The 26,155-nt window shown below is 55.9% G+C and overlaps 2 protein-coding genes across 5 annotated transcripts in view; one reads left to right on the top strand and one right to left on the bottom strand.

The window, feature by feature from the left end:
* The window catches only part of ITPA (inosine triphosphatase), a 20,655-nt gene extending 7,082 nt beyond the window's left edge, over window positions 1-13,573 (top strand). The window contains exons 5-9 of one of the 3 annotated variants that reach the window (XM_010378972.2): window positions 389-420; window positions 3,459-3,574; window positions 5,110-5,274; window positions 7,316-7,392; window positions 8,841-9,328. In XM_010378972.2, coding sequence (XP_010377274.1) covers window positions 389-420; window positions 3,459-3,574; window positions 5,110-5,274; window positions 7,316-7,392; window positions 8,841-8,979 — 529 coding nt within the window. In that variant the 3' untranslated portion in view covers window positions 8,980-9,328. Of the gene's footprint in view, window positions 1-388; window positions 421-3,458; window positions 3,575-5,109; window positions 5,275-7,315; window positions 7,393-8,840; window positions 9,329-12,816 lie in introns of those variants that run through there. The other 2 variants (XM_010378973.2, XM_030914276.1) reach the window with 2 other exon arrangements.
* On the bottom strand, window positions 13,547-26,155 carry SLC4A11 (solute carrier family 4 member 11). Of its 2 annotated transcripts, none has more exons than XM_010378969.2 (20): window positions 25,370-26,155; window positions 23,792-23,836; window positions 20,990-21,154; window positions 20,816-20,865; window positions 20,338-20,569; window positions 20,177-20,258; window positions 19,769-19,892; window positions 17,436-17,654; window positions 17,255-17,348; window positions 17,024-17,149; window positions 16,823-16,936; window positions 16,606-16,738; window positions 16,278-16,351; window positions 15,625-15,877; window positions 15,447-15,553; window positions 15,196-15,364; window positions 14,939-15,112; window positions 14,613-14,808; window positions 14,360-14,529; window positions 13,547-13,958 (listed from the first exon to the last, which is right to left on the bottom strand). In XM_010378969.2, exons 1-20 carry the CDS (start codon window positions 25,410-25,412, stop codon window positions 13,889-13,891), a joined length of 2,640 nt encoding a protein of 879 aa, XP_010377271.2. In that variant the 5' UTR covers window positions 25,413-26,155; the 3' UTR covers window positions 13,547-13,888. The 2 variants fall into 2 exon arrangements, with proteins under 2 accessions (XP_010377271.2, XP_010377270.2); XM_010378968.2 differs by lacking the exon at window positions 25,370-26,155 and adding an exon at window positions 24,140-24,394.

Genomic DNA, 26,155 nt, shown 5'->3' with positions numbered 1-26,155 from the left:
CTGCATTCCAGCCTGAGTGACAGAGCGAGACTCCTCCTCAAAAAAAAAAAAAAAATTAGCTGGGCGTGGTGGTGGGCACCTGTAGTTCCAGCTACTTGGGAGGCTGAGGTGGGAGAATGGCATGAACCCAGGAGGCGGAGCTTGCAGTGAGCAGAGATCGCCTGGGCAACAGAGCGAGACTCCGTCTCAAAAAATACTCCTGAGCTCAAGTGATCTGCCTGCCTTAGCCTCCCAAAGTGCTGGGATTACAGGCGGGAGCCACCTTGCCTGGCCTTTGGAGGCATTCTTTTTCATTTACCCTTGGCTGTCAATAGGGAACAGCCAGGAAAAGGTGGTAAAAAGGTCCAGCTGCTCCTGGTGTTCTGACTCTCTTTTATTTCTCTTGCAGAAAGTGGTTTCTGGAGAAGTTAAAGCCTGAAGGTATTATCTGCTTTGTTTCTTCCCTGGATCTGTTGGGAATGAGAATCTGGGCTTGCTCTAGGGGAGGGACCCCAACTAGTAGTCAGGAGTCCCAGGTTCTAGCCCCCACCATGGAGCCTCCACCTCATTTTCCCCATCTAGCACCTGTAGTTCACACTTACCCTGTACTCCAGAGAGCACTGTGTGGGGTAGGGATGGTGGGAGCTGTAGGGTTGAGGAACTTTCAAGAGGGACTTGGCCCTCGTGACTGCTTTAGCCAGGGCCTGCCCTGGGAATTGGAGGACTGCCCCTCCTGGACCCCAGCAGTGCATATCCTGTCACCCACAGTTGCAAGCCAAAATGTCCCTCTTTATGTGCTTCTATTTATTTATTTAGAGACAGGGTCTCACTCTTGCCCAGGCTGGAGTGCACTGGTATGATCTCGACTCACTGCAACCTCCGCCTCTTGTGTTCAAGCGATTCTCCTGCCGCAGCCTTCCAAGTAGCTGGGATTACAGGCGCCCACCACCATGCCCGGCTAATTTTTGTATTTTAAGTAGAGAGGGGGTTTCACCATGTTGGCCAGGCCAGTCTCAAACACCTGACCTCAAGTGATCCTCCTACCTTGGCCTCCCAAAGTGCTGGGATTACAGGTGTGAGCCACCGCACCCAGCCTATTTATTTATTTATTTATTTGAGATGGGGTCTCACTGTTGCCCAGGCTGGGGTGCAGTGGCTCAATCTCAGCTCACTGCAACCTCTGCCTCCCTGGTTCAAGCAATCCTCCTGCCTCAGCCTCCCAAGCAGCTGGGATTACAGGCATGTGCCACCACGCCGGCTAAATTTTTTTTTTTTTTTTTGAGAGATGGAGTCTCACTCTGTCACCCAGGCTGGAGTGCAGTAGCACAATCTCGGCTCACTCCAACCTCCACCTCCCGAATTCAAGCGATTCTTCTGCCTCAGCCTCCTGAGTAGCTGGGACTTCAGGCATATGCCACCATGCCCAACTAATTTTTGTATTTTTAGTAGAGTTGGGATTTCACCATGTAGGTCAGGATGGCCTCAATCTCCTGACCTTGTGATCTGCCTGCCTTAGCCTCCCAAAGTGCTGGGATTACAGGTGTGAGTTACCACGCCTGGCCTTTTTTTTTTTTTTGGAGACAAGTTTCACTCTTGTTGCCCAGGCTGGAGTGCAATGGCACAATCTCGGCTCACTACAACCTCTGCCTCCTGAGTTCAAGCGATTCTCCTGCCTCAGCCTCCCGTGTAGCTGGGATTACAGGTGCCCGCCACCACGCCCAGCTAATTCTTGTATTTTTAGTAGAGACAGGGTTTCACCATGTTGGCCATGCAGATCTCGAACTCCTAACCTCAGGTGATCCACCCACCTTGGCCTTCCAAAATGCTGGGATTACAGGCATGAGTTACCACACCCATCCTTATATGCTTTTAAAAACACTTCACATTGGCCGGGCGCGGTGGCTCATGCCTGTAATCCCAGCACTTTGGGAGGCCGAGGCGGGCAGATCACGAGATCAGGAGATCGAGACCATCCTGGCTAACACGGTGAAACCCCGTCTCTACTAAAAATACAAAAAATTAGCCGGGCATGGTGGCGGACGCCTGTAGTCCCAGCTACTCAGGAGGCTGAGGCAGGAGAATGGCGTGAACCCGGGAGGTGGAGCTTGCAGTGAGCCGAGATCGCGCCACTGTACTCCAGCTTGGGTGACAGAGCGAGACTCCGTCTCAAAAAAAAAAAAAAAAAACCACTTTATAGAGCATTTCAAATCTGCACAGTAGAATATCATAATAGGATAATGGGCATAAATATATACAGTTATTGTTTGTCAATTAAAAAAAGCATAGTAGAATGATGAACCTCAGTCGCCATCAACCAGCTTCCAGGGTTATCAGCACAATGCTTGTTTTGTGACATCTATAACCCCTCTTATTTTTCCTAAGTCCAGTATTTTAAGGCAAATCACAGACACCATATCATCAGTAAGTTCTTCAGCTTGTATTTATTTTTATTTGTTTTAATTTTTTTTGGAGACAAGGGTCTCCCTCTGTTGCCCAGGCTGGAGTGCAGTGGCTCAATCTCAGCTCAGTGCCCACCATCCAGGCTCAAGTGATCCTCCCACCTCAGCCTCCTGAGTAGCTGGGACTACAGGTGTAAGCCACCATGCCTAGCTAATTTTTGTGTTTTTTGTAGAGGTGAGGTCTCACTATGTTGCTCGGGCTGGTCTCAAACTCCTGAGCTCAAGCGACCCACCCGCCTTGGCCTCCCAAAGTGTTGGGATTACAGGTATGAGCCACCAAATGCAGCCACTGTATTTCTAAAAGGTGAAAAATTAAGAAACTGTTAAATAACTAAAATATAATCATTTTCTAATATTACCTACTCATTTTTTGGATTTCCTTGGTTGTAGAAAAAGTGCCTATTAAAGTTGGTTAGTTTTTTTGTTTTGTTTTGTTGTTTTGAGACGGAGTCTTGTTCTGTGGCCCAGGCTGGAGTGCAGTGGGGCGATCTCGGCTCACTGCAAGCTCCGCCTCCCGCGTTCACGCCTTTCTCCTGCCTCAGCCTCCCGAGTAGCTGGGACTGCAGGTGCCCGCCACCACACCTGGCTAGTTTTTTTGTGTTTTTAGTAGAGACGGGGTTCACCGTGTTAGACAGGATGGTCTCGATCTTCTGACCTCGTGATCTGCCCACCTTGGCCTCCCAAAGTGCTGGGATTAGAGGCGTGAGCCACCGCGCCCGGCCTACAGTTGGTTAGTTTTGAATCAGGAATCAAACAAGGTTCACACTGCATTGGCTAGTTTTCTGACTTTAAATAAAGCCTTGTGTCGTCAGCCTGTGCTAGAGGGAAGCGAGAATGCCCAGAGACTTCCATTTCAAGCCTAGTCCCGCTGCCTTGGGCTCTGCCGCCCCCGCTGCCCCAATTGAGACCTAATTTCCCTTTTTAGGGAATTCCTGCCTCCCCACCCTTAGTGGGCTTCTTGGGAGTGGGAGTGGGAGTTAGCCAGCAAGGATGCCCTGAGCCCTCACTGCCCACCCACAGGTCTCCACCAGCTCCTGGCTGGGTTCGAGGACAAGTCAGCCTACGCGCTCTGCACGTTTGCACTCAGCACCGGGGACCCAAGCCAGCCCGTGCGCCTGTTCAGGGGCCGGACCTCGGTGCGTAACCACCTTGATGCAGTTCCCGCCGCGCGCCGCCAGGGGGTGCCGCGACAGGAGCCGACCGCCCCGGGTCTGCGGGAAGGTGGGGAAGGGCGCCTTGGGGCCAAAGATACCTTGCCTTGCTGAGAGGCTCCCCTGGGCAGCATAGGTAGAAGTGCTGTCAATCCTAGGAGGGTGGTGGAAAGGGTACCCTGGGGCCAGAGTAGTTACCTTCGCCTTGCTGAGGGGCGCCCCTGGGCAGGACAATGGAAGTGTTGTCAACTCTGAAACCGGTTTGACCCCTGAGGCTGTTGTTTCAGGGAAACGCTTGGCTAACAGCTCCTGAGGCCTAATAGACCCTGAAGAGCAAACTGAAGGTGACAACTCCCAAAACTACTTTTTTTTCTTTTTCTTTTTCTTTTTCTTTTTCTTTTTCTTTTTGTTGTTGTTAGTAAGAAACCACACTTGGATCAAATCTACATGTATAGCCCAGACTTCTCCAAGCTCAGATTTCCTTATCCAACTGCCAAGGTGCTTGACTATCTCTCAGCCTTTCCAGCTTTTCGTGTTTATGTATAATAGAATCTTAATTTTTTTTTTTTTTTTTTGAGACAAAGTCTTGCTGTGTTGCCCAGGCTGGAGTGCAGTGGTGTCATCTCGGCTCACTGCAACCTCTGCCTCCAGGGTTCAAGTATACAATGTTAATTCTTGGCCAGGTTTGGTGATTTACACCTGTAATCCAGGCACTTTGGGAGTCCCAGGTGGGAGGCTTTCTTGAGCCCAGGTGTTCAAGATTAGCCTGGGCACCATAACAAGACCCCATCTTTACAAATAATCTAAAACGAGGCCGGGCGTGGTGGCTCACGTCTGTAATCCCAGCACTTTGGGAGGCCGAGGCAGGTACATTACCTGAGGTCAGGAGTTCAAGAACAGCCTGGCTAACATAGCAAAACCCTGTCTTTACTAAAAATACAAAAAATAGCTGGACCTGGTGGCAGATGCCTGTAATCCCAGCTACTCGGGAGGCTGAGGTGGGAGAATCGCTTGAACCCGGGAGGCAGAGGTTGCAGTGAGCCGAGATCCTGCCACTGTACTCCAGCCTGGGTGACAAGAGCAAGACTCCATGCCCCCCCCCCCAAAAAAAATGAGGCTGAGCACAGTGGCTCACACATGCAATCCCAGCACTTTGCAAAGCGAAGGCAGGAGGATTGCTTGAGGCCAGGAGTTTGAGACTAGCCTGGGTAACATAGCCAGACCCTGTCTCAAAAATAAATAAATAAATAATTAGCCGGGCATGATGGTGCACACCTGTAGTCCCAACTACTTGGGAGGCTGAGGTGGGAGGATCACCTGAGCCCAGGAGTTTGAGGGTACAATGAGCTATGATCGCACTCCTGCATTCCAGCCATGGAGTAATGGAGTGAGACCCAGTCTCAAAAAAAAAATAATAATAATAGCACCTTAATTATTTGCCCAAACTTACTCCTTCCGTGAGATGTATTCAACACCCCCTACCTGTCTATCAGATTCTGAATTACAGCTGCTTCTCCCAGGGTCCAGACTACCCTCCAGGCTGGCTGCCGCCCCTGTGCCCACCTGCTCTCTCCCTGTGCAGAAGCATGCCTTCTGCCACTTCACCCCTCTGCGCAGTTCCTGCTGCTCAGGAGAATGTCCAGAGATTCCACTGGGAGCTGTTCACAGATGTCTTAACTTGTCTGGTAAAAGTTTTTGGTGGTGGTGTTGATGGTTAAAAAAAAAAATTACTATCATAACCATTATTTTTTTTTTCTTGGTACTCACTGGTTATAGCTTTTTTATTTGTTTGAGATGGCATCTTGCTCTGTCACCAGGCTGGAGTGCAATGGCATGATCTCGGCTCACTGCAGCCTCTACCTCCTGGGTTCAAGCAATTCTCCTGCCTCAGCCTCCCGAGTAACTAGGATTACAGGCGCCCGCCACTATGCCTGACTAATACAGGCATGCGCCACAATGCCCGACTCATTTTTGTATTTTTAGTAGAGACGGGGTTTCGGCATTTCGGTCAGGCTGGTTTTGAACTCCTGACTTCAGGTGATGCACCCTCCTCGGCCTTCCAAAGTGCTGGGATTATAGGCGTGAGCCACCGTGCAGGCCCCCGTACTTTCATTATTGAACTTAACACTTTGTTCATTCCCTTTAAGGCACTTTGCATTGTATAATCATTAATTTTATTAATTTGTTTACTGGTGTAATGCCCTGTTCGGCTTAAGAGGTCTGATGAGGGCAAGGCTAGGCCTACCATAATCCCAGTGCTGAGAACACTGCCTGGCCCGCTGTCGGTGCACAAAAAACATTTGTTGTATGGTTGAGGTTCAGTAACTGGCCTTGGTCACGCAGCTCCTCACAGCGGAAGTAGAATTTGCCTTTGGGTCTAAATTACTTGGCATTTATGTGACTAATCCCAATCATGTGCCACCTCCACTGTATTTTTTAAAAATTAAAAAAAAAAATGTTTTTGAGACAGGGTCTTGCTTTATCACCCAGGCTGGAGTGCAGTGGCGTGGTTACAGTTCATAGCAGCCTTGATCTCTCAGGCTCAAGTCATCCTCCCACCTCAGCCTCCTGAGTAGCTAGGACCTCAGGTGCCAGCTACTACATCTGGCTAATTAAAAAAAAAAAAATTGGTTGAGATAGGGTCTGACTGTGTTGCCCAGACTGGTCTTGAACTCCTGGGTTTAAACCGTCCTCCCTCCTCCGCCTCCCAAAGCGCTGAGATTACAGGCATGAGCTACCACACCTGGCCCCTTGTATTTTTTCAGTTAGAATTTTTTGGGTTTTTTTGTTTGTTTTTTGGAATGTTTGTATGTTTGTTTTGAGACAGGGTCTCAGTCTGTTGCCCGGGCTGGATCACAGCTCACTGCAGCCTTGACCTCTTGGGCTCAAGCAGTCTTCCCACCAAGTAGCTGGGACTACAGGCTCACACCACCAGGCTAGGCTAATTTTTGTATTTTTTGTAGAGATGGGATTTCGCGCTTGCCATGTTGCCCAGGCTAGTCTCAAATTCCTGGGCTCAGGTGATCTTCCCACCTCAGCCTCTCAAAGTCCTGGGATTACATGCATGAGCCACGGTGCCTGGCCAGATTGTTTTCTCTTTTCTTTTTTTTTTTTTTTTTAACTTTGATAACAACATGACATTTCATGTCACTGGATTACAATTTGTTCTTTTTTCTAACATTTTCACTGTGGAATTTCCCTACTACAGCCAGTATTTACCGTACTCACTTATGTGTTCATGAAGTGGGGAGCTGGGTGCCTGCTTCTGGTTGCAGTGTTTCATCGTATGGTTAAAGTCTTCCTCGCATTTTCAGGAACACTGTCATAGTGGCAGGCATCTGGCTTGTCCACAGACTTCAGGGCACTTCGCTTCCTATTAGGAGAAAACGTTTTCTATCTTTCCAAGTAGCCTCATTGTTCTTCAGTGATGTCCCAATTTGTCCCGGGTGTGGCGAGGGCATGTGGCCTCGGAGGTGCTGGTGGGCCCGTCGGTGCCAGTGGGCCCGTCAGGTGCATGCCTCCTCCCTGTGTGTGGGGAGAGCTGCCCCACTCTGCTTTTTATTGTATTCAGCAAACATTTGCAGGTGCTATAGAGGCCTTGCAACTATTTTGCATAAGTTGGGTCAAATCAAATTCACAAACTCACCAAACTCATACTGGCCACTGCCCTCCTCATGCTTGTCCTCTGGACCCAGTTACACACCAGTCCCCCCTTTCCTGTGGCAGGGCCAGATCGTGGCACCCAGAGGCTGCCGGGACTTTGGCTGGGACCCCTGCTTTCAGCCTGATGGATATGACCAGACGTAAGGAGCCCTGGTTTCTTCCCTGGGGTGTGGGGTTGGCATAGCCATGGTTTGGGTTGGGCCAGTGCCCTGCCCAAGTGCAGGCATGCGGATATGGGCGGGGGAGGCTCTGAGGGTGCCGTTCCAGCCGAAGGCAGCTCTGCTGGGGTGGACACTAGGAATCTGGGTGGCCTAGTCCATGGTCGGGAAGGCAGCCAGATGGCGCTGGGAGTCCTGGGCTCTAAGGCTCCAGGTCACCCCACATCAGCTGTGTAGCCAGTGGTTTCGCCTCTGTGGCCTTGGCTTGTAAGCTGTACATCTGACTTTTTTTTTTTTTTTTTTTTTGAGACGGAGTTTTGCTTGTTGCTGCTGGAGTGCAGTGGTGCAGTGGTGTGATCTCGACTCACTGTAGCCTCTGCCTTCCGGGTTCAAGCGATTCTCCTGTCTCAGCTGGGATTGCAGGCATGCACCACCATGCCCAGCTAATTTTTGTTATTTTTGGTAGAGACGAGATTTCACCAGATTGGCCAGGCTGGTCTCAAACTGACCTCAGGTGATCCACCTGCCTTGGCCTCCCAAAGTGCCAGGATTACAGGCATGAGCCACTGCGCCCGACCACATCTGACAGTTTTATGGCGTCATTTTCTGACCCCCATCTAGGTTGGAAAAATGTCCAGGGTTTTGCAGCCTCTTGTGGGCACTATTTTATGCCCTCAAAGTACCAGTTGTTCTCAGTAGTTCGTACGAATCCCCCCTTATTCACACAAGGCATGGGCCATTGTTGGAATCAGGCTTTCCAAGCTGGAGGGGCCCTGAGGGAGTGCAGTCTGAGGCCCCACAATAGCCCCAGCAGGGGTGAGGACATTTTGGAACCAGCCACTAGCCATGTGGGGCTGTGGAGTACTTGCATGTCGTGAGACCCAAAAATGGAATATTTTTATTCAGTGTTTATTCATTTAAATAGCCACACCTGGCTAGTGGCTACTGGCTGCCGTCTTGCACAGAGCAGTCTGCAGGCCACAGGCGGGGTATGGGATTCTCACCTCACTGCCGTGCTGGCACGGAGGTCAGGCCCCTGGCCAGCTGTTCAAGTGCTCCCCCGCCCTCCGCACATTAGAGGAGACTGCTGTGTTTGCTCTGTCAGGCCCCATTGCTTCCTGTCAACAGATGACAAAGCTGATCAAACATGCAGCTCATCCCCCCGTCCCCAGCTTCCCTTAATGACTTGGGCACACTAGAGCAAGTTTAATATCCCTCCATGCTCATTCATGGGGGTTTCTGCCCCAGGGGAATTGAAAACTTTATCCGATTTTAAAAAATTAATTGGCTGCCAGGAGCTGCTGGGCCCCACTCCCCTTTTCTGGGGGTCTGTGAGCTTTGGACTCCGGGGATGAGATGAGGTAGGGTAGGGAGGGGGTGCATTTCCTCCCTGAATCTGGGCTCCCTGAGCTGTTACTGTCATCCCTCAGGTACGCAGAGATGCCTAAGGTGGAGAAGAACGCTGTCTCCCATCGCTTCCGGGCCCTGCTGGAGCTGCAGGAGTACTTTGGCAGCTTGACTTCTGCGGCTGGGGGAGGCCCCTCAAGCTGGGGATCTGGGGAGGGCTAGCCTGAAACCTCCCGCATCAGGCAGGCACCCCTGGAAGTACTTCCTTCAGGGTTTCCCCTTCCTGGGGGTGTCAAGCAGCGTCACCAGCCTGTCTGGAGGAGCAGCTGGCTGTGCCCTGAGAAACTCTGGGCAAGTGGATGCCATTCTCTTGCCCTTAGGATTCACTGCTCTCTCCTACAACCTCCAGGCCTGGGATCCTGAAAGGACCTTGGGTGGTAAAGCTGGACTTGGTGGGAGTGAGGGCTTGGGGAGGAACCATGCAAATCACCTCCCATGTTTTTTAAATGCAATAAATAACATTTCTGGATGAGACTTGTTTCCAAAATAAACCAGCTATATCTGTTTTGAACCCTGCCCCAGGCAGGTGTCTGTCTCAGTCTCCTTTGGCAGGTGCAGGAAGCCTTTTGGTGGGGGTGGGGATGGGGACACGGGCAGCACTGTGTGGAAGGCGTTCGGATGCCACTGTGAACTGGAGTGTTACATCTCCACTCGTGTTCTTTTTTTTTTTTTTTTTTTTTTTTGAGACGGAGTCTCGCTCTCGCCCGGGCTGGAGTGCAGTGGCCGGATCTCAGCTCACTGCAAGTTCTGCCTCCCGGGTTCAGGCCATTCTCCTGGCTCAGCCTCCCGAGTAGCTGGGACTACAGGCGCCTGCCACCTCGCCCGGCTAGTTTTTTGTATTTTTTAGTAGAGACGGGGTTTCACCGTGTTAGTCAGGATGGTCTCGATCTCCTGACCTCGTGATCCGCCCGTCTCGGCCTCCCAAAGTGCTGGGATTACAGGCTTGAGCCACCGTGCCCGGCCTCCACTCGTGTTCTTGCCTCACTCAATGGCATGGATTGTGGGCTGACCTCCACCCTGGATCCATGCTGCCCCCTACCCGCAGGTAGTGCCAGGGCCTCCATGAAGCCTTACTGGGTTGGGGGCTGGGTGGTGTGGCACGCCCAGTGCTTTTGCCTTATGCTGTTACACAGCAGAGCCGCTAAAATGTTGGTTTACAATTACAATGCCCAGTTCATTTTTATGGTGAGGAGGGGCTGGAGTCCTCGACCCCACTTGGCTTGATAGCCACAGTTCAGCCTGCCGGCTGCAGACCCCTCAGGAGACCTCGCTCATGCCACACACCCTTACTCTGTGCCCTGGAGAAGTCATTGCCTGGAAGGGACTTCCCCAGGTGGCTCCCTTGTCAGAGTGTCCAACTCAAGGACATTCAAGGGGGATGTGGTAGGCTCAGGCTGGTGGGGCACCCCCAGGCTTGCTTCTGTGCCCACAGGCAGCTCTGGAGAGACCCCTGCAGTCCCTGTGACTCCATCCAGCAGGATGGCCCTGGGTCAGGACAGAGTGTCATTCCTTCACTCCCCTCTTGCCTGCAAGCTCCGGCTGGGTTAAATCCCCAGGAGGTGCCACGTCCCTGCCCAGTCTCCTGAGTCTCCTTGATGGGTGGGAAAAGTCTGGCTGGGCCTCAGATGTGGGGTGCTGGGGGCCTGCCTGCTCCTTGCCAGTTGATCATGGATGCAGCCCCCCTGTGCAGGGAACACCCAGGCTACTGATGAGGGTTCTCCAAAGAAGAATCACATACTCCCTGGGTGGGGTGGGGACATAGGCGTGGGGCAGGGCACCTCTCTGTATTGCCTGTTCAGCTCCTCCAGAATTCTGTCCTGGGTGCACATGACACTTTCTGCCCATTTTTTTTGACTTTAGCTACCTTTGATACTCTGATATATATCTAGTTCCAGGCAAGGTAGCTCACGCCTGTAATCCCAGCACTTTGGAAGGCCAAGGTGGGAGGACTGCTTGAGCCCAGGACTTCATGACCAGCCTGGGTAACATGGCAAAACCTTGTCTCTACAAAAATAGAAAAATTTGCTGGGCATGGTGGTGCATGTCTGTGGCCACAGCTACTCAGGATTCCGAGGTGGGAGGATCCCCTGAGCCTAGGGAAATCAAGGCTGCAGTGAGCCACGATCACACCACTCCACTCCAGCCTGGGCAACAGTGTGAGACCCTGTCCCAAAAAAAACATATATGTATTTGGTCTTTGACCCCTTTCCTAGCAAACAACTTAAAAACCCTCAGAAACTCCACACTGATATCTTCTTGTGTGCTAATGAGGTGGCTGGCAGCATCTAGGTAGCTTGTTTATGGAAAGACCAAGACAGGACAAGAGGACTGGGACTTTCGGTCTCCACCCCCCGCCACACCTCCAGGGAGGGGCAGGGCTGAAGGTTCAATTGATCACCAGTGGCCAGTGGTTTATTCAATCATGCCTGCGTAATGAGGCCTCCCTGAAAACCCAAAAGGCCAGGGTTTGGGGAGCTTCTGAATAGCCAAACATGTGGGGGTTCCTGGAGGGTGACACCCCAGGGAGGGCACACAAGCTCTGTGCCCCTTCCCCAATACTTCACCCTGTGCATCTCTTCATCTGAATTCTCTGTAATAGCCTTTTTAATAAGCCAGTAGGGTGGGGGGCAAGGCCCTGGGCCCATTCAGCTCTTATTCATCACTGGGAAATCCATCAGTGCCTAACCCTTAAAAAATAATTAAAAAAAAAAAAAAAAAAATTAGGCAGGGCACGGTGGCTCATGCCTGTAATCCCAGCACTTTGGGAGGCCAAGGCAGGCAGATCACTTGAGGTCAGGAGTTCAAGAGCAGCCTGGCCAATATGATGAAACCCCGTCTCTACTGAAAATACAAAAATTAGCCAGGCGTAGTGGCAGGCATGTGTAGTCCCAGCTATTTGGGAGGCTGAGGCATGAGACTCACTTGAGCCAGAGGTGGAGGTTGCAGTGAGCCGATCACACCATTGCACATTAAAAGTGAGACTCCAGGCCGGGCGCAGTGGCTCAAGCCTGTAATCCCAGCACTTTGGGAGGCCGAGACGGGCGGATCACGAGGTCAGGAGATCGAGACCATCCTGGCTAACACGGTGAAACCCCGTCTCTACTAAAAAAAATACAAAAAACTAGCCGGGCGAGGTGGCGGGCGCCTGTATTCCTAGCTACTCGGGAGGCTGAGGCAGGAGAATGGCGTAAACCCGGGAGGCGGAGCTTGGAGTGAGCTGAGATCCGGCCACTGCACTCCAGCCTGGACGACAGAGCGAGACTCCATCTCAAACAAACAAAAAAAAAAAAAGTGAGACTCTGTCTCAAAAAGAAAAAAAAAAATTAAAACCTGCTAAATATAAGTAAATGTTTCCCTGACTTTTGTGAACCACTCTAGCAAATTAATTGAACCCAAAACAGGAGTCGTGGGAACCCCAAGTTGAAGACAAGAGTATCAGAAGTTCTACAGGCCCAGACCTCAGACTGGTGGGAAGGAAGTGGTGGTCTTGTGGGACTGAGCCCTCAACTTGGGGGTTCTGAAGCTATCTCCTGGCAGGTAGCAGTTGGGTTGAATTGAATTGAATTGGTGGGCACCCAGCAGCTGTCCTATGAGAAATCCCTTACTTGGTCACAGAAATCTTCTGTGTTGACTGTTGTGCACAGTGAGAGCAGAGGAAAATGGTTTGAGTTGGTTTTTCCACACTCGCTACCTGTCCCCAAACAGCAGGGTGCAGAGCATGCGAGCATGCTCATACCCACCTGGATTGGTTCTCGGGGCCCTGGGGGCTCCTGATCTCCCACTCAGCACCAGGCTACCCAGTGTAAGGTGGCATCTCATGTGAGCTTGCAGTTCTCTAATTACCAAGAGGTCTGAGCACCTCTCGCTACTCCTGTTACAGTTGGGCCTCCTTCCCCTGTTCACAGCCTCTGCCTCTTCTGTTGGGGCTGCTGTCCTTTGTTGGTTTGCAGGAATTCTTTGCATATTTCAGATATTTGCATATTTCAGATATATTTTCAGTTTTAGATAGAGCCAATCTCTTCTGTCTGCTAACTTAGTCCATGGGGCATTTGTTAAGCTAGTCCAGAAGGTGATGGAGCCCCAGGTGTTCCTGCTGACCACTGTTGCCGCGCACAGGGTGCTCCCCTGAGCCAATATTCCCTGTTGTTGGCTGCCACTGTGAGACCCTGACCAACAACAAATGACCAAGCCAGAAACCCTGCACCTTCTCCCTCCATCAAACCACTCCCGCCCCGTGTCCTGCCACCGGTAGTCCTCCCACCTCCCTCCATCCCCGCCAGTGCTGCCCCCGCCCTATAAAATCCAGGATCCGCACAACACATGGGATGGTTCACAAGTGCTCCACACGGAGCCTCGGCCTCCCGGCAGGCAGCTTTCATCTGAGAGTCACAGGGCCCTTTGCTGTCACCCTGATGGTCCCTCCCGCCCCACTGTTCTCCACCCGCCACAGCGCCTCAGTGGCCCCAAGCCCTCGCTCCTCTGGACCCTTGCATATGCTATTCCCAGAACGCTTTCCCTGCAGGTCCTGGAAAAATGGCCACGCAAAGGCCTCCTGGATCTTCCATGCTTCACTGTTGGGCCAGTACCCACTGTGTGACGTTGGAGGTGACAGCCCACAGGTGGCATTCCATAAACTCTGTCCCTTGCATTCCACTTCCCCAGGGAGGGCTTCCCCTCCCCAGAGTGTGGGTGGGGTGGCAGTAGCAGAGACAGAGGTAGCACATAGGAACCTAGAAACAGCAGCTTTATTCTCTAATGTGCGTACGGCAAGTTCCTTACACAATCAAGGAAATGGTTTCTCTTTCAAAAGAAAATCATCCTGCTCAGTCCCACCCACCCTGGGCAGAAGTTGCCCTGAGCAATGCTCTTGGCCCAAAGCTAAAGGATAATGGGAGGGGTGGGCACACACCACTGCACCCCTACAATGCCCAGATGCCCCAGGCCTGAGTCAGCCATGAGAAGGTGCAGCACAGAGCAGTCACCCACACACCTACACCTCCCCTCACAGCCCCAGAGCCAGCCTGGGAGGACATGGGAAGCTGGCAAATGGGGCGTGGTTAGGGCCTGCCAGTCAAGGCCTGTGCTCAGCATCCATGACATCCAAGTACTTGGCTTCAATGATTTGGGGCAGGAGGATATAGCTGCGGGGAGGGAGGGACAGGAGGATGAGCCTGGATCAGAGAGAAGGCAGTGGGCACCTATTCCAGCCCACCCCAGCCCACCCACAGGGCGAGGCTCTAGGCCTCTCCTCCCCGCCTGCCTATCCCAGCCCGCCCACTCTTCACTCCTAGACTGGGGCCCCTCCTACCCACTACCCACCCCAACCCGCCCACTCTACCTCTAGGCTGGGCTCCTCCTGCCCACCAGCCACCCCAGCCCACCTACTCTCCACCCCTAGGCAGGACCCCTCCTCCTGGGCACCCAGCCCAATCCACCCATTCTCTGCCTCTAGGTGGGACCTCTCCTCCCAGCCCCTGCCCCAGCCCACCCATTCTCCGCACCTAGACTGGGCCCCTCCTGCCCACCACCCACCCGCCTGTACCGGATGGGGATCATGGCGATCATGATGAGAGGAAAGATCATCTTCATGTAAGGCAGGGAGCTCATGCCGAAAGTGCACAGCAGCAGCAGCTGCAGCACCTGCAGGCCTGTGAAGTAGTGGATCTTCCTCTGGGGCACCCTCCGGATGTAGTGTGTCGGGGGGTATGTAGTCTGTGGGCAGCAGGGACCGGGTGTGGGCAGGCATGGGGCTGTGTCCCCACCCACGCCGCTCCCTCACAGGGCCAAGCGCTCACCTGCTCCTTGAGCAGCAGGGCCACACGCTGGACAAGCTGATTGCCATCGAGAGAGGTGAGCGCGATATAGAGGAAGAGGCCATAGAGCACGGGCTTGGGGATCCACTGAAGCGGGACCGGCAGCAGCAGCAGGGACAGGCCCACCAGGATGCTGGCGCCCAGCGAGGTCAGCCGCGTCTCCTTCACGTTCACAATCCTGCAGCGCCCCGAGCCACGAGCGTCACCTCTGCGCCCCTGTCCACAGGGCCTCATCCCTCCCTATGTCCTATGTGGTCAGAGGCTCCCCACTCCTCAGGGTCCATGGTTCTTGCCTGCCTCACACTCACGTGTCATAGATGTGCCCGTTCTCCACACGCTCCTCCACTAAGGCCAGGGCTCGCACATGCAGTGGGGAGTGGGGGTAGGCGGCATGGATCCAGGGCAGCCCAAACAGAGACAGCCCCGTGTTGATGATGGCGAGGAGCAGGAGGTCCCAGTGGTAGGCAGTGCCCTTCACCAGCCTGCAGCAGACGGGCACTCGTGGACAGAGCCCCACAGCAGGGGCCCGGGCCCCACCCACCCCACCCTTGCCCACCCTCCACACCTGTTCTCTGGTGCGTTCACCAAGGCGGCCACCAAGTTCTGCTCGATGAAGAAGAGCATGGACAGCAGGAAGCCGAGGCCCATGGCGCTGCTGATGGCCCTCAGGGACAGCGACTGGATCTGCGCCATCGCAAACGGGCTCTCGCTGGGGTTGTAGCGGAACTTGCTCACTGCAGCAGGCGACAGGCTACTGTTATGCCTGCAGCACCTGGGGAGCTACCCCACGCCACCCGCCGCCTGGCCCCAACTCACTCTCGATTTCCCGGAAGCCATGGGAGCTGATGAGGGAGAAGGCGAGCACCGCGATGGGCAGAGCGCAGTCAGACAGGATCTCGCGCACGTAGGGGTGCAGGTAGGGGCTGGGGACAGCAGGTGCATGAGCACAGCCTTTGGCCCGTGTGGCCCCTCCCCTCCCCACGCAGCCCCTCACCTCTTTTTGAATTGGTAGAGGGTGTAGCCCAGCCAGAGTGTGCCCAGCATGATGAGGAGGCTGAGCACAGCGGTCGCCTGGCCTGAGTGCGTGGCCAAAGGCAGCTCCGTGGGGCTGGTCCGGAAGCTGGCATTGAGGGCAGTGTGGAGGCTGGCATTGAGGCTGGCACCGAGGCCTGACAGGCTGACCAGGGATGAAGTCCTTTTTGTGTGGTAGTCGTCCAAGTAATGCCCATAGTAGTACTTCCAGAAGACTGTGGACACAGACCCACAGGCCTCAGCCCTTTCCAACATGTGGCCCTGGAGGGAGGGGCTCTCAGGGAGAAAGGGCTCCAGGGGGAAGATGAGGGGACCCTGCCGACATGCCCATGCACCCACACTCCTGCCTACTGTCCCTGTCCCATCTCTGACACCTCATCACAGTCAGCCCAGTGCCTCTGCCACTGCTGATCCCACCTGCGGTGGCCCCATCACCCTCCAGCGTGAAGGCCTCTGCCTTCTACCAGTCCAGGGCTCCCAGAGCACTGCACCCTTGACCACGGGCACACACTCAGCTTGAGCCGGTCCTATCTGCCCCCAGCAGCCAGGGGCATTGCAGAACCTCCCATCTTGCCTGAGCGCCCTATGCAGCAGGTAGCTCCCAGACGCACTCACTTTTAACCATGCCCTTGACAGCATCCAGCACAAATGTGATGGAAATGAAGAGAGCAATGATCTCCTCCGTCGACCTGTCAGGAGGCGATGAGCCTCATCAGAGCGGGTGTCGTCAGGGGGCAGGTAGGGGAGGCCTCCCTGAGCCCCTGCACAGTCCCCTGCCTCCTCCTGCCCGGAAGAAGACCAGGGCCCTAGGCTTTGCCTGAGTCCACCCCTGCCCCTTGGGGCAGCGATATGGTGGGGGCACCCCCATCACCCTAGGGTTACAGAGGGCTGAGCCAGATCCCAAGCTTTAAGGGTCCCAGAAGCTCACAGAAGGGCCAGTCACCTCTTGAAGAGACTCATGACCAGGCTGAGGTTGAAAAAGGCATAAAGTGCGAGGAAGAAACTATTCCACAGGCCTGTCCACGCGTAGAAGGAGATGAAGTCCAGGTCATAATCATCACAGATGACACGAATCACTGCAGGCAGGGGGCAGGGCGGGTCAGGGCCTAGCAGGAACCAGGGGTCTCAGGCACCATCTCCCGCCTCAGCCCCCACTGCACCCTGGATGTAGAGCGCCAGGGGCGCGGTGGTCAGCAGAATCACCAGTGGCTGCCCGGAGAAGAGCGCGTAGAGCAGGCCCCCGATGCTCTGCCCGGCTATGGTCTTCTGCACATCTGTAGGGGTGGGGAGGTCAGGTGGGCACTGCAGCCCAGGGCCCTGCCCAGCATACCCCCACCCACCACCTACCGCCAGCCCCTCACCAATGGCCCCGTTTGTGTTCTCGTCATTGAGGGACCCGAAAGCGATGGTGGGCAGGAGGCAGGCGAAGTAGAGGAACAGGGTGGTGGTGATGTATTTGCCCACAGCCTTGTTTTTCCCAATGATGCCTAGGAATGGGGAACGGGAGACAGGGTTTGCTGGGCATGCAGGACAGGCACACGTGTGGGCCCAAGGCCTGGAAAGCAGAGGCCCAGATGGCTCTGCGGACATACCGTCAGTGAAATCCAAGGGGTACAAGGGGAACCTGCGTGCGATGTCCTCCCGGATGCCCTTCCCGAAAGGGACAAAGTCCTTGCACTTTAGGGGCTGGAGGAGAGGACAGAGCGCCTGTTAGCCCTGTCCAGCCCAAGCCCCCGCCAACCCTGCCAGTCCATACCAGCCTCCACCCTGTACCTCTGGGTGTCTGTGGGCAGGGAAAGAGACTGTGCTGTGTTCCTTCATTCTCAGCGCCACTGGACCGTGGCTCACCATGGTGAGCAGCTGTCTCTGATGCACCAAGGCCTCCTTGAATTCCTCCTCTGTACGGGTCTCCAGGAGCTTCTGGCGGAAGGCGATATCCGAGAACATGGTGGCAAACGTGCGCGCCACCTCCATGGCAGTCTTAGTGCTTTTCTAGGGGTGGAGGACGGGAGTCACATCCACCACCCCTGTGCAACAGAGGAGGCCCTGCCCGGGCCCAGCAGCTGGAGGTGCTCTCCCCATCAACTGGCAGCAGGTTTTCTGTCTGTTTGCTTTTTGTGTTTTTTTGAGACAGGGTCTCACTGTCACCCAGGCTGAGTGCAGTGGCACACTCACGGCTTATTGTAGCCTTGACCTCCTGGGCTCAAACGATTCTCCCACATCAGTCTCCTGAGTAGCTGGGACCACAGGCACGCACCACCATGCCAGGCAATTTTTAAATTTTAACTTTTTGTAGAGACGAGGTCTCACTATGTGGACCAGGCTGGTCTCAAACTCCTGGCCTCAAGCAATCCATCTGTCTAGGCCTCCCAAAGTGCTGGGATTACAGGCACAAGCCACTGTGCCCAGATGCTGGTAGCAGGTTTTATTCCACAAAGTTCAGGCATTAGTGTACTCTGCCATGATTTCAACCAGATCGGCAGAACACCACAACTACCATCGATCTATATTTTTCTTATAAACTCCTGATTTCTTATAAACTCAAGATATTACTTTTGTCCTAAGCAACAAAAGTCTGTGTAATCACAGATAATGAAACCACAATGGAGAAAAATGTTTACCCAGCTACGTTTCCCCAGTGGTATTTGCACTGTCTGCTGGTTTGACTTTCAGAGAGGATCCAAGCCCATCAGGCACTCTGTCTCTCGCCTGGCCAAGGTGAAGCCTGTCCATGAACCATGAACTCATGAACTCAGTGTACGGCCCTCATCACGGCAACCTGCTCACCTAGGGGCAGTGTCTGCCCGTCTGTTGCTCAAACTATAGTCCTGGGGCACTGTGCATGTTTGCTTTAGAAGAGGGCCATGCTTGGCAGGGCATGGTGGCTCACGCCCATAATACCAACACTTTTGGGAGGGTGAGGTGGGCAGATCACTTGAGATCAGGAGTTCAAGACCAGCCTGGCCAACATGGTGAAACCCCGTCTCTACTATAAATACAAAATAATTAGCTGGCTGCAGTTTTTTGGTGGTGGTGGGGGGCCTGTAGTCCCAGCTACTTGGGAGGCTGAGGCGGGAGAATCACTTGAACCCGGGAGGCGGAGGTTTCAGTGAGCTGAGATCACGCCTCTGTACTCCAGCCTGGGCGACAGAGCGAGACTGTCTCAAAAAAATTCCAGCTACTCCGGAGGCTGAGGCAGGAGAATGGTTTGAACCCGGGAGGCAGAGCTTGCAGTGAGCCGAGATTGCGCCACTGCACTCCAGCCTGGGCGACAGAGCAAGACTCCGACTCAAAAATAAACAAACAAATAAATAAATAAAGACAAAAACAAACAAACAAACACAAAACCCCAAAAGAACAGGTCCATGCTCCTGAGGAGGAGCCCAGTGTCAGGGGCTGGGGGATCTGCCTCTAGGCACCAGGCTTCAACTCAGCTCTGAGCTATTGCTCCTTCTGTCAGGGCACCCTGCTGGGGGCCACTCCCTCCAACCCAGGGGCTGCCCTTCCTCTCACACCAGCATAGTAGCATCTGGGGAGGTTCCCGCCACGTCTGAGATCCCTGAGCACCCCATTTTCACACAGAAGGCTGGGGCAGAAGCACGAGAAGCTAAGGGAAGTTGAAGCTGAAGACCCTGCCAAGGCCTTGGGAGGGGTCCTGGCGATCATCTGTTGAGATTTGTTAAACCCTTTTCCTTAAAAGACTCCCGAAATTTTATCAGTTCTGGCTCCCACAAAAATCACAGTATCCCAGCCAGGGGGTGTGTGGCCCAGGAAAGAGCAGGGGCCCTCAGCCAACAAATCACAAAGTCAGCCAAGTCAAAGAAGAGCTGACGGGGCGGGCAGGCCAAAGGAAGGCCCCATGTTGGAATAAGGATAATGGTCAAAAGCATTTCCTTTCAGTCAAGGAAACAGAAACTTTTCGCCAACCCCTGGGGAAATGAGGACTTGCTAGGCCTAGCAAGATGTTTCTGACACACCCACAGGGCCGAGGTGAAGGGGAGAGGACCAGGCCTTCAGAGGCCAGGACATGTGGGAGGGACCCCCAAGGAGAGGGCAGGTAACCTGGGGCTGTCCTTCTTCCCCAGGACGTGGCACTACCCACTCACCATCTTGGGTGGGGCCAGCACCAGGATGACGAACCGAACCTCACAGGAATTCTCCCCCCAGTTCTGTGGGCGAACCAGGCGACTGATGCACACATGCCGCTTCTGTAGGGCCTTCATGGTGCAGCTGGCAGGGGTGAGGACGACACAGTGCACAGTTGCATCCTGGGGAGCTGGGGCTCCCCCACCCAGAACCCCCTCGACCTTGACCCCTGGTAACCTCTGCTAGGGAGGGCCAAGAAAAGCAAATGGGATGGTTCTTGGCAGTGCTTCAGCCCTCTTCTCCCAAGCTGATTGGGCCACCAGAGCCCCAGGACTCACAGGTGGGCCAGCCTCTGCAGGGCACAGGGGACATGGGATGCCCAGTTCCACTGTGACAAGAAGCGGGGGCCAAGTGGTCTGGCAACTCACATGATGCAGAGCCACGACTGCTGGTACCGCACCCCTGTCACTGTGGCGGTGACCCCTTGGATGGTATCTGACAGCAGGTGGACTGCAGAAAGAGTAGGCGGAGGGCGGTGGGTCAGCAGCCCCCACCGACGCCCCCGCCCGGGCTGGGAGACCGGCCTCACCTTTACCCTGCATGGGTGCCCCGGCATCAGTGAAGAGCATGGCCATAAGCAGGTCTAGGTTGCAGTCTGGCTCAGCGTTGTCAGGGTCTTGGGCAAAGCGGTGAAGCATGGACCGCAGCACATCATCCAGGGAGGTGGCCGTCTCGTTCAGGATGATGCTGGCCTGCGCCAGGAAGCCATCTAGGTCACGGTGCGCACGGATCTCTTCCTTGAAGTTCTTTAACTTCAGGTACTAAGGGGACCCCAGGGACAGAACCACACGGGCCCATGTATGAGATGCTGTCACTGCCTGGTCCCTCCCACCCAGCCAGCTGCAGCAGCCCAGCCCTCAGCCCTCAGCCCTGGGTTGGTGTGAGCTCTCTGTTGAGCTGCTCCTGGAGGCGTGGGAAGAGGGGAGCAGCAGGAGGACTCTCAGGGAAGCCACCACCTCAGCCCCTAGGTAGAGGCCCTAGGACCACCTGCAGGACGGGCTGCTCACCTTTCGGGAGGTGTGTAGGAGCACACAGCCACCGGAAGTCGCTTCATTCTCTGCTGGAGAAAAGTGGGGAGGGCTCAGGGTGCCACCCTTTCCTCAGGTCTTTCTTAGTAAGGCAAGTCACACCTGCCCAGTCCCGTGCCCTCCCCCAGCCTGCCCCTGCTGCAGCCCCCGTACCCGTGTTGGCGGCCTGCATCTTGAGGTTGACATTGACAAAAAAACGGATACTCTCGCCAGACACAATGGAGGAGTTGGCAGTGTCGAAGGCCTCATCCCCCAGGATCTCCTCTCGGGCTTCAAAGGTGTCATCTGTGTCACACTTGTAGTAGCGTAGAGACCCAGCTGCTCCCAAGAGAGACCCCCAAGAGCAAGAGGGCCTGGCTGTTAAAGTGCCGCACACAGGAAGGAGGGGCTCCAAGCCCAAGGAGCAAGGACCTCTGGACTATCCCACTCTCTGGCCGTGATGGGAGAGGCCATCCCACGGGCCAGGAAGGCAGCTTCTAGTCCTGCTCCAGCCTACACAGGACATGGCAGCTGCCACACAGGGACTCTCCAGCATTCCCCAGCCGCCGGGACCAGGACCCTGCGTGGCTTTGACCCTTCAGTGTGAGAAAAACATGTCCACTCCAGACACGCTGGGGCAGGCACGGAGTGCAGTAATGCAGGCGAGACCGCCTGGCCCCAGCCCTCCCAAAGTAGGGGACACAGGAAAGGCAGAGAAGCTGCAGTATCCACGTGGCACTCTCTCTCTCTCTCTCTCTCTCTCTCTCTCTCACACACACACACACACACACACACACACACACACACACACTGCCTTGTGGGCACAGGGTCTTAAGAGTTCCCTCTCCACAGGAGGGCAGGTGGGGAGAAGCATCGAGGCTGAGAGACCCAGTACAGGTATCAGACAAGGTCTAGGAAGCAGGAAAGCCAGGGAAACAGAGCCAGGGACTGACAGGAGAGGACCCCGGGGCCTCATGTCAGCCGTGCCCCCATCGTGCCCCTCCTTCATGTCCTGGGGGCCCTGGGTAAGGGCACATGGAGAGTGAGGATGTGTTATGGCACCTGTGGGATGTGGGACCCCAGAGTTGAGAGCCTGCTCCCCTTGGTCCTCAATTCCTGCAGCTGGCCCGCAGCGCACCCCCCTGCCTACAGGAAGATTTCCTGGTAACATGCAAATATTCCTCTGCCCTGAGCCCTGCGGTGGTTCCCTGCAGCCTACGCTTCACAGCCTGAGCCAGCTCTGCTCCCCCTGCCCTGACCACTGGCTCCTCAGGCCAGTTGGTCAGCACCCTAGACATGCCAGGTCCTGTCCTCCAAGCTGAGGGCTTCCCTCCCTGGAGGGCCTTTTTCAAGACTCACTTGGAACCTCCTCCTCCAGGAAGTCCTCCTAGGTCCCTGCCTCACTCCTGGCCACTGGTAGCCCTTCCTGTCTTGTGGGTCCCTTAAGGTTCCTCACTTGTAGGTACTTCCAGGAAAGGGGCCCTTATAGTTCAGACCCCACTGATGCCTGACAGACACCTGTGCAGAAACAGAGATGGGTCAGCACCACGCCTGCACCTGCCAGGGAGTGACTCACCCTGACTCATTTCCACTCTCGCCACCAGTTTCCTTGGCACATCCCAGGCCCTGTTCCCCCAGTGTCCTGAGTTTAGCTTGGGCCCCTTCTGGGCAAGAAGCCCCAGTACCTCCTGCATCAAAGTCCTCACGGACTGGTGACCCCAGGCCCAGGCCTGCACTACCTCCAGAGCCCAGAAAAGAACTATTAGGTCAAAAGACACCCTCGCGTTTGGGAGGCCAAGGCAGGTGAATCACGAGGTCAGGAGATCGAGACCATCCTGGCTAACACGGTGAAACCTGTCTCTACTAAAAATGCAAAAAGAAAACTTAGCCGGGCGTGGTGGCGGGCGCCTGTAGTCCCAGCTACTCGGGAGGCTGAGGCAGGAGAATGGCGTGAACCTGGGAGGCGGAGCTTGCAGTGAGCTGAGATCCGGCCACTGCACTCCAGCCCTGGCGACAGAGTGAGACTCCATCTCAAAAAAAAAAGAAAAAAGAAAAGAAAAAAGACATCCTCGCTGCTTTGGTTCTGGAGCTCATGACAAACTCCTTCCTCCCCGTGTTAGGCTTGCCTTGTTTAAACTGTTTGGTTCCCCTGGCCCGAACTTGTCCTCTGTCCCTCAACCAGCACCCACTAGTCCCCTCCACTGCCCTTCACACAGCCCCATTCTTCCCCCATTCTTTCCCTGATGCCCTGAGCTCTACCTTAGGCTTAGTGCTCAGGTCCCCTAGATTAAGGAAATGCCCAGCTGACACTACCAGGTCTCTGGAGGGCTCCTGCAATGCCAAGTCCTAGTCCCAGCTCCATATGTAACCTGCCCACCAGCAGCCTAGCACACAGAGCCCCCACGTCCTGTGGGCCCTGGGTAAGGGCACATCAGCCCTGTGTCTACGCACTGCTCTACAAACAACCCTCGAATGGTCAGGCCACTCATGGGGCTGGGCACAGGACACAGCCTGAAGCCAGCCCAGAGACATGGGGAGGAAGACAGCTGGACTGGTACAAGCAGGGACAACAGGAAGGTGCTCGAGGGACTGCAGCACAGAGACCTTATATTTCTTTAAAGAGACAACAATAGCCATTCCCTCCAGGGCTGGGTGAGGACAGAGGGATAGGGGCATACAGAATTCCTGGCCCAAGGCTAGTCAGATAATAGGCCATTGTCACAGAAAACCTTGGGGAAGAACCCCAGAGGGTCCACCTGGTCCAAGCAGCCCAGGAGAAGGGGCAGCCTGCCCTCTCAGGTCCGCGAGGGATCCGTGTCTAGCTTCCTGGAGAGTGGAAGCCAAAAGCATTCCAGCACTAGAGTGGCCCAGACAGGCGACCAAAGCCACAGGACTCTGGTGGGTAGGCTACACGCCCTGGAGGCTTTTGCCCAACAAGCTCTCTCTGCACACGCATGCTCCCCTAGAGGTACTCACTTGAATCCTCAAAGTATCCATTCTGCGACATGCTGGGAGAGTTTTCTGCAAGGGAAGCCAAAAGGTCACCAGCCCCATGGACCAAGCCCTGGACCTCCTGTGTACACCTGTCTCCCCGCCCCCCAACCTGGCTGATTCCTTCACTCTTCCCAGGGATGCAACTCAGGCCATCCTAGGGAGAAAGCGAAGCAGTGGACATTGCTCGGGAGGGAGCCTCATGGGGAGCAGGGGAAGCCAGCCTTAATCTCAGAAATTCAATTCCTTAGCCCATCTGCTAGGGGCTGCCCAGGCGGGTCAGAGGTGAGGAGACGTTCTAGGGATGTCTTTCCACCGAGTTGGTACCAGTACCATGTTCGCTAATCCCGGCTTTCCTGACAAAACCCTGCCCCGCTGCAGCGGGAGGAAGGGACAGGGCCTGAGCGCGCCTCTCCCCCTCTCTCCTCTGCTGCGAAGGCGGGGGATCTCTCTGCACATCCCTCCTCTCACTCTCAGACCGGTCCTGAGGGCCATAAACGCCCATTGCAGGCGCAGTTCCCCCGACCCCCGTCACGCGCCCCAGGTCACACGGGGGCCAACAGGCAACGGTCTGCTGCCCTGGGACCGCGTCCCGACAGCCTGTAAGGCAGAGCAGTTGGTCGAAAAGGGAGAACAATTGGGGGTGGGATGAGAGTCTGAGGGACACAGGGGTCGGGGGAGGCTGCGCCCTCCCTGGGCCGGGCCCCGGATGGTCTCGGCTGTTTCTGCCTCGCGGTCGGAGGAAGGAAGCGACGGGGGGGCCGCGTGCACGAGAGGAAAGCGCCTCCAGACTCGGAGACCTGGGGGGTCGGGGCGCAGGATGTGAATGCAGGCGTGGGGCGGGAGCCGGTGCTGCATCCTGAAGTGGGGGGCGGGGGCGCTGGGGCGCGTCCCAGGCCGCGGGAGGGACAGCGGCTGTGGGCGACGAGGGTCTGGGAAGGTTGGGCTGGTGCACACTCCGTTTCCGTCCCGGCGGCCCACGTGCAGATAAAGGGTCGTACAACCTGGGTCCTGGCCGGGACCCAGGGCTGGCCCTCGGGTGTCAGAGCAAGGGAGAAACTGCCGCGGCCGCGTAGAGCACGGTCAGGGGTCCCGAGACTCTCAAGACCGGGCGGCCCCCACCGCGGCGCCAGGCGAGAAGATGCCCGGGCGGAAGGTAAAATGAGACCTTCCGAGGTGGCGGCCCGCCGGGCTCCCAAAAGCTCGGCGCTCGGGGCACTGGGAGCCCCACAGCTCCGCCCTGCCCACTTTCGAGCTCCCCGCCCTCGACCCGCTGTATCGTCTGCTCAAACCGCGTAAGAAATTCAAGACGGCGACAGCAGACCTCTAATGAAACCAAGCGCGCAGTGGCCGCGAAGCCGCGCCCGGGCCTCCCGCACCGGTGCGGTCTTCCCCGCGGCTGGGAACCCCGCAGCCCTCTCGCCCACCGGCCCCGGCCCGCGCAGGCCGACGGCATCCGAGTTCTCCCCGGGGTCCCCGACGGCTCCGCGTCCCAGCCTGGCCGGCCTCGGTGGCAGAGACGTGGGCGGCCTTTCCGCCGCGCCCCCGGGTTCAGGCACCCACCGCACGGCTGGAGATGGAACACGCGCCTAGTGGCCGCGGCCATGGCACACTCGCGCACTCACGCCGCGCTCCGGCGTTTCTGGACCCCAAACTCCGCGACTCGGGCAGGCCAGCAGCGGGAGCCGGCGACACACCCCCGCGCCACGCCTGGGTCCTAATGCCGCTCAGACGCCACGCCCGGGCGCGGGAGGCAGAGCTAACGAGGGCTGGGACCCGGCCGCCCGCCCGCGCCCTCACCCGCGGGAGGCTGGTCCAGCCGGGCCGGGCTGCTCCCCGCCGCCCGCAGCTGCTGGGCCAAACCGAGTAGACCCGGTTCCTTCGAGCCTGTGCGCACCGGACACAGCGAACCCAGCGTCGCGGGGTTAGGGGCTGGACAGGGTTGGGAGCCTCTGGGAAGACGCTCGACTAGCCCGCGAGCCCACCAAGCTGTGCGACTGAGGCAGACCCCGGGAGGGCTTTCCCCGCGTCCGCTTTAAGTACGCGGCCAGCCCCTGTCTCCTCCTTTCGACCGGGGACCTCCGCAGGGCCACGCCCGCTGGCTGCCCCGCCTCCTGCATTTATTTATCCCCGTAGCTCCGGCGGCAAGTCCTCCTCCTCCTCCTCCTCCAGGAAGCGCGCCCCGACTGACTAGACGGACCTCCGTGCAATCCCCGGGCTACGTCCTGGCCCGCTGAGACGGCGCTCTCCGAGCTCGGCTGCTTTGGGTTTGCTCGCTGCGAGCCTCGCCAGCTTCTCTGCCGGCCTCTTCGCGTCCTCCGGCCTTCTATTAGGTCAAGGTCATGGTTC

This window comes from Rhinopithecus roxellana, chromosome 13, assembly GCF_007565055.1.
Source record: "Rhinopithecus roxellana isolate Shanxi Qingling chromosome 13, ASM756505v1, whole genome shotgun sequence".
Classification (NCBI taxonomy): domain Eukaryota; kingdom Metazoa; phylum Chordata; class Mammalia; order Primates; family Cercopithecidae; genus Rhinopithecus; species Rhinopithecus roxellana.
Note: the sequence above shows the minus strand (reverse complement) of the source record. Positions and strands in the feature narration are given on the sequence as shown.